The 7,505-nt window shown below is 37.6% G+C and overlaps 1 protein-coding gene across 1 annotated transcript; it reads left to right on the top strand.

The window, feature by feature from the left end:
• The first annotated feature begins 600 nt into the window (after positions 1-600).
• Positions 601-7,203, top strand: morf4l1 (mortality factor 4 like 1). The gene is made up of 12 exons (XM_053318996.1): positions 601-712; positions 2,879-2,925; positions 3,022-3,089; positions 3,178-3,264; positions 3,775-3,852; positions 4,015-4,040; positions 4,402-4,493; positions 4,612-4,713; positions 4,831-4,919; positions 5,112-5,284; positions 6,535-6,619; positions 6,702-7,203. The coding sequence occupies exons 1-12, from the start codon at positions 673-675 to the stop codon at positions 6,784-6,786; spliced, it is 972 nt and encodes a 323-aa protein (XP_053174971.1). The 5' UTR covers positions 601-672; the 3' UTR covers positions 6,787-7,203.
• Positions 7,204-7,505: the final 302 nt, after the last annotated feature.

Here is a 7,505-nt window from a genome sequence, read left to right on the forward strand (position 1 = left end):
TATGTTTAAATTCTTCATAGCCTATGTCTTCAGCAGAAGTGTGTGCTGGACACTGCTGCTGCTCTGTGGCTCTTTTGTGGTGGATTGTGTCATTGTGAATCCGTTAGATCTGTGTTCGACGTCATGGGCTGCATGTGAATGTCGTGCACACGCAATTAGTCTGAATACTTGAGCCTGTCTTGAATTAGTTTGATTGCATGAACGTGGATTGGCCTCATTCAAGTCAGGTGTTCGACAATGAGCGCCACTTTTCTGAGCTTGCTTTATGGAGCGGACCCCTGGGCATTGTGTGTTTGCAAGTGATTTTATTTTGTTATTATTCTAAATATGAAAGAAAAATTAAACCATTAAAACAATTCTGGTCATCCCCTTTTGACCACGAAAAAGAAAAAAAACAGCTCGTATTTCAATTTAATCTTTTATATTTTGAAACGAAAATCAAATAACCACTCAATGTTTGCATTCAACATAGAAATTAAAAGGGAAATATGTCCAAATATTGATATTATTTTATATTTTGTTTAATCTTTTTTTCTCTTTTTTTCAGGCGCATGCTTGGTCCCGGCGTGATTGCGTCACCGCGTCGGTCATGACGTTTTTAGAGAGCGGCGCCGTTTCAGACTGGAATGGGAGCTGGCGATTTTTCCCATATTTTGATAGTTTAATCCGTGAATGGCGCCGAAACAGGACCCGAAACCTAAATTTCAAGAAGGTAAGAAGCGGTGTGTCTTTCTGTTGTAACAGATGTGAGAGAGGAGGACGATGTTTGCAGCCGCCGGAAAGCTGCACGTCGTTAGCTCACTGTCTTAGCCGCCGAAATGCTAACTGCTAGCTTTCATTGTTGTTGTTATGCACACAGAATAAGCCCTTGTCCTCTTTATTCGTTACTTAAGTCATGCAATCAGGCTTTCCTCCACAGTATAGTGTAATATTGGCAATAAGACACCATAGAAGGTCATGATTAATCCTCAGTGATGTTAGCTTCATTCATGCAGCGTTAGGGGCTGAAGTTCGCTTTCGATTCAGAGTTAAGGGGGAAGTTAAGGGAAGCTTAAAGGCACTTTAAGGCTGATCCTCCTTTTTTCATCACTTTGTTTTGTGGAAAGTGTTGTAAAAGTCTTACCGCTATTTAAACCCACGTTTAGATTTGTGAAACCTGCATTTTGCTTATGAAAACTGAAAAAAAATGTGGTCTGGATGGGGAAGAAAGCAGTAAAATCAAACTTAATTAATTTATTCTAGCAAAGTAAAGGTTTCACAACAGTTAAAGTATGTTTAAACAGCTTTAAGGCTTTTGCTATGATGTTTAGCACTTTTTCCTCAAGGGTAAGTGGTTAAAAATAAGAGAATCAGCTGCTGACAAAAGTATTGATGTTTCCCTTAACTTTTCCCTTAATTCTGAATCAGAAACTAACTTCAGCGTCAACTCCTTGCTGTCACAGCCCTCCCTCTGTTCTCACTCAGTTAATTATCTGTCTTTCTGTTGTCTATAATAAGTGATACTGAGTTATGACCAAAACAGCCTTACTTAAATGTCATTGAAAAATATTTTGAAACCTAGAACGCTACCTGAGCACTAAGTGAATTATGTAAAAAACTATGTACTAGAATATATCTGTAGGCTTGCTCACTTGAGGAAGAATAATTCAATTCAAATCCTTTACTTAAAAATACCCTCAAGTCATGTTTTTTTTTAAATCATCTGATTTGAATAAAAAAGTGTCTAATTCAAAAAAGTTAAATTACCTGGTTAGAAATTCTCAAATTGACATTCTGCTCCTTCTCCTTCACTTTCCACATTATTTTTCCACATTACACCTTTTTAAAGTTGCATACTGGCTCCAAAATAGTTGTGATGTCACAAATCATACTTTTATGTATTTGCCTTGAGCTCAAAATTTCTGTGAACGCAAAGAAAACTCTTCACTCTGAGCTGAAAATGTGAGCACAGACGTCTAGTGTCAGACTCAACACATACATCATTCTGCACAGTGAAGCTCAAACACTCAACTGAAGTAACAAGAAGAAAAGCACATTTTTGATTGGAGGGGTACTTTAATTGAAAGAAACAATACCACCACACTGCACAAACACTACAGTAATGTACTGTGTAGTACAGTGAATGTACTTAGTTCCACCATTGCAATTTAATGTCATTAGTGACATGATAACAATTATCAGTGTCTTTTTATTTTGCATCTTTAATTTAATGATAAGTTAAGTCAGGTGTCACCACAACCCTGTGAAGTGCAGGACTGGGCAAAAGGCAGTAAAAATAAAGTGAGGATGCTTTAAAAAATAATGTCATGCATAGTTGTTATTCATGAATTAACTTTATACAAAGTTCAGTAAACAGAAGAAGCTTAAATGGAATCAGTATTTGATGTGAGCTTTTCCTTTAAAACAGCAGCAGCTCTCCTCTGCAAACCTGCACACAGTTTTTCAGTTGCCGCAGTTCTTCTTCTGCGGATTTGAGCGTCTCAGTAATCCCAGACTGACTCCATGATGTTGAGATCAGGGCTCTGTGGGGGCCAAACCATCTGCTGCAGGACTCCTTGTGCTTCTTGTGGCTTTACATAGTTCTTTATGACTTTGGCTGCATGTTTAGGGTTGTTGTCATGCTGCAGAATAAATTTGGGACCCGCCAGACGCCTCCCTGATGGGATAAGAATCTAAATATTTATAGTGCCTAAAACTTTTGCACAGTATTGTAATTCTTATGATACTTTTTTAAAAATTAGCTGTCTGAGAGAGCTTAATGTTTGTTGCTGATATGCAGGATGTTCAAGAATGTTTTTTTTGGCTTCACAGTTTGATTTAGTTGTACTTGGACTGATCTCATGCTGACCTTTTCTTTTTTTATTGATGAATTGTTCAGGTGAAAGAGTGCTGTGTTTTCATGGGCCATTGCTCTACGAAGCTAAGGTAAGCTGACTAGTTAACCTGTCTCTTTGATCATGTGATCCTTGTCTGTGTCGCTGACAGAAACGTGTTTTGACAGTGCATCGTGTCTCTTTGCAGTGTGTTAAGATAAACATCAAGGACAAACAAATCAAATACTTCATTCATTATAGCGGTTGGAATAAAAAGTAAGTTTTGGTTTATTTTTATATTTCATATTTGTACAGTAAAGATTGCACAAATCCATAATTCCTTTCTTCACGTTTTCTCTTCCAGTTGGGACGAATGGGTTCCTGAAAGCCGGGTGCTTAAGTATGTGGACAGTAATCTGCAGAAACAGAAAGAGCTTCAGAGGGCCAATCAGTGAGTACATTTTCTCTTTTTAATGTGAGTGTTGTGTGAAGGCCAGCATGAATTCAGTGACCAGCATCCACACCAAAAGTCAGAAAAACAAACTGGTCATTAATCAGACTGCAGACAAATCATTATTACAAACAGGTATCATCATCATATTAATATCATCTTATATGTACCTGGTAGACAGGTGTGTAGAAGAACACAGACACAGAAATAAGGAGTACACCTACACATAATCTACAACTTTAAAGAAGAGTATTGTGAATTGACATAGTAGATAAATGTTTAACTTTTTGTGTGCAATATTTTAATATTCAGAAATCAAGACAAAACAGTCACACAGAGCAGAGCAGGATGTTTACATGCAGGATAAGATAACCATAAGATAAAGATCACAGGTTTGCAGAAGTACTAAGTTTCTGTTCACTCTCAGAACAAACTGATTTTAATATTAATTATATATTTCTAAATGACCAGAGCAACTAAACTCTATTGGTGTGTCTTTTCTTATTTCAGAGACCATTATGTAGAAGGAAGAATGAGGGGTGCTGCGCCGAATAAGAAGATACCTGCTGCATCGCAGAAAAACGATGTGTGAGTGCAAGTCGGTTGCTCTTCTGTGCACTCACTTTTCTGCAGCCTTAGTCATGTTTTCTACATGTCACCTGTTGTCGTGTTTCCTGTCAAATATTTTCAGAGGTGTTAAACCTATTTCCTGTTTTTTTTAACACTTGTAATTTTCTTTTCCTCCTGTAGGAAAACCAAAAAGAACAAACAGAAGAGTAAGTATATGCTGCGTATTCAAGAGCACTCCACTAATTTAACATTGCTGTCCTGTACTTGTCGCACTCAGAGTAGACAGTTAAAGATGAAAGTAATCAAAATAGATTCAACAGAACCAGAGATATGCCATGCATTTTTCTTCCTTGTCAAAACCTGGTGCCTAAATTACTCAAAGTGCAACTTGATATAAGGAAGTTCATCAGACTTCCTCTGGAGCCATAAAATGTTTTTTCACATGCACTGTAGTTCTCCTCAGGACCTGTAGACACTTTTTAACCAAACTGAGTCACTGGTTACCTGTTTTGTCTTTTAATCCTGATATAACTTAAATGACAGTTGATTGTGTTCCTGTCTGTGCAGCTCCTGGTGCAGGAGAAGGGACGAGTTCAGGAGGAGACCCAACCCACCCTCCACGAAAGAAGAGGGCTCGTGTTGATCCAACTGTTGAAAGTGTGAGTTCATGAATCTGTTTTCTTTTTGTTTTTTAACTAATAATAGATGGGATGTGTCTATTAATATCAAATAATACTGAGTTGTGCTTATTTCTTAAATCTGTTCCTTTCTGTGCAGGAGGAGACCTTCATCAATCGGGTGGAGGTTAAAGTAAAAATCCCTGAGGAGCTGAAACCATGGCTTGTGGATGACTGGGACCTGATCACGCGGCAAAAACAGGTTGGTGAATTAATTTAACCTTTTACATCACCAAAAAGATTTATTTTAAATTTTTTGTAGGATGGATTCATGCAACAATATTTCCAACATTTGTTGAGTGATTTGTTCTGTTTTCAGCTATTCCACCTACCTGCCAAAAAGAACGTTGATACAGTCCTTGAAGATTATGCAAACTACAAGAAATCGAGAGGAAACTCTGACAGCAAGTAAGATACATTTTAGATTTTTTCACAATCAGATGCCTGTTGTATATGATAAGATGATTTGCTAGTTATAAACATGTATTTCAGAGTCAGTATCAGCTTTATTAAGAACACTCATTCAGAAAGATGCACATGGAGCTGTTGTTTCCCCCCCAAGCTCTATTTCTCATTGATCTTTGCTTTGTCACTGCTCAGGGAGTTTGCTGTGAACGAGGTCGTCGCTGGTATCCGGGAATATTTCAACGTCATGCTGGGAACACAACTTCTCTATAAATTTGAGAGGCCGCAGTACGCAGACATCCTGGCCAACCACCCCGACACGTCTATGTCTCAGATCTACGGCGCTCCTCATCTACTAAGACTCTTTGGTATAAAAACAAAACACTCACACAACATCACACAGTTGTATTGTTTATTATCAAGGAGAACAGCATCCAAGTGGCTGAGCTTAAAATGTCAGCAGCTGCCAAGAGAGGACAGAAAAGAGGTGACGGATATGTAGCAACAGAGCAAGAGACAAATCAAATTTATAAGGTGGAATGAAAGGAGCAAACTAGTGAAACATGATGAGTTGCAATATTGGTAAAATTTACCCAGGTGCCTCTATTTTGATTTTATAATACACATTTAATACATGTTTTATGTTTTGCAGTTTATGTAATGCAGTAAAAACAGACTGTGTTAATGTACAATTATACATTTTCCTCTCAAGACATATTTTATCTGTTTTATATAAGTGCTTCTACTTATGGATGCCCACAGGAGGAGTTATAGTTTTGACAAATATATTAATAAATGCTTATATCTGCTTACAACTACATTATAATGTTATAAACCATTTATTAACAGGTTATATACTGCTAAATAGGGGGACATTAAGTGCTAACAAAACTTTAACATTGAACATTATCAGCAGAAAATACTAAATCTTTGAAGAGATGTCCGCCTCTTTACACATGGTGCAAATATATAAAAAATGTCTATTACCTTTAAAAGATATCTGACTGTAATGAATGGGATTGTAATTTTTTTTCAAAAATGTAAAGTTATTACAAGGAACTTTCATTTTTGTGTTGATTTTAACGCCCCCTGTAGACAAAAGTGGTAGTGTTTTCTCAGAATGACCAGCACCGGCTCGTGAAGATGTTGGCTAGCGCGTAGATTAGTTTTGGAAGCTACAGAAAGAAAAACTATTAGAATGACTACACAGTCACTGATGGTCTGGCTTGCTTATGTTGGTGATACAGAGGCATCAAAAGGCATCATTAGACTGTAGACTGTGCAGTACAGACAGAAAATCTATGAATTGGTGCACAAAAGTTGTCATACAAGCTTCCTGACTTTCTATTTTTTATCCTCTTGTACATGAAAAAACTGAATACTTTTCACTAGGCAGAAGTGCACATCAACATTAGATTACAGCCTGTTGTACAGATCTGTATTCTTCTTAATATAAGTCTGACCTGTGCCCTGACCTGCTGAAATACTTGAATTACCTCCTTGAGGTGTTCTATAAAGCAGAAATATTGAAGTACTTGTAGAGCTTTTATAAATGAAGAGGAGGTAAGAGCTCATGTAGTGTGTAAAATTCTGCACCTCTTTCTTTGCCTCTTGAAAGTGAGAATCGGAGCCATGCTGGCATACACTCCCCTGGATGAGAAGAGCCTTGCGCTGCTGCTCAGTTATCTACAAGATTTTCTCAAGTGAGTATTCATAAATCTTTTTAATAAAGCTCATATTGGCTCGTCTGCAGCAGAAAATAACGGAGATGTTGCTCCCTTGCAGGTATCTTGTAAAGAACTCTGCATCGCTCTTCAATGCAAGTGACTATGAAGTTGCCCCCCCAGAGTACCACCGCAAGGCAGTTTAAGGTTTTTTTAATTTCATGATCTGAAGCCTTTGTGAGTTTGGAGATGACATTCTTACCCACTCGGAAGGATGCGATCTCACAAAAAGCCTTCAGAGAACGGATTGTGCGAGATCTGACGATTATCAAGGAAGAATCAGAGCAAGATGTCACACTAATCTCGGACAAATTCATTTTCTTTCATGTGGAAAGCTGTTGAGTACTTTCTTCCTGTATTGGTATGTTTTTGAGTACCACTTTTTAGTTTCTATGATATCCGTTTTTCCCGGTGTTCACCAAGATCTTTTGAAAAAGGAATTTCATCATTTCATTTTTTTGTTTTTTGTTTTGTTTCTTTTTTGGTTCAGATGCTGGCTAAACTTGTGTTGTTGGCTGTCGTCATTTTCTAATAAAAGTCTTTCATTCTCTCTTTGGTTTGAAGCTGATTTACGATGGTTGTGTTCATGCCTGCTGTAGATTGTCCTAACTTGAACATATTGGACTTTCCTGGGTTTTAATGCTCTGTTGTTGAGAAATACTTAAATCCCTTCAGATGCATTTTCTATTAACAAGAGTTGGTGGTTTTTAAGATCTTTTAAATTACACAGATTAGCTTTAACGACACTGGAGGATAACCAAGTGGGTAGCTCAGGGCCTGAAAAGTGAAGCCAATGCAGAGAAACCCTAAACCTGTATTCTCTCTAATGGCCAGCAGGGGGCTGACATCACTGGCTGCAAAAGGA

This window comes from Scomber japonicus, chromosome 5 (genome assembly GCF_027409825.1).
Source record: "Scomber japonicus isolate fScoJap1 chromosome 5, fScoJap1.pri, whole genome shotgun sequence".
NCBI classification, from domain to species: domain Eukaryota; kingdom Metazoa; phylum Chordata; class Actinopteri; order Scombriformes; family Scombridae; genus Scomber; species Scomber japonicus.

Coding starts and splice junctions, on each gene's coding strand:
- morf4l1 (XM_053318996.1), top strand. CDS start 673: ATGGCGCCGAAACAGGACCCGAAACCTAAATTTCAAGAAG. Junction 3,090..3,177: donor TATAGCGGTTGGAATAAAAA/GTAAGTTTTGGT, acceptor TTTCTCTTCCAG/TTGGGACGAATGGGTTCCTG. Junction 4,714..4,830: donor TGATCACGCGGCAAAAACAG/GTTGGTGAATTA, acceptor TTCTGTTTTCAG/CTATTCCACCTACCTGCCAA.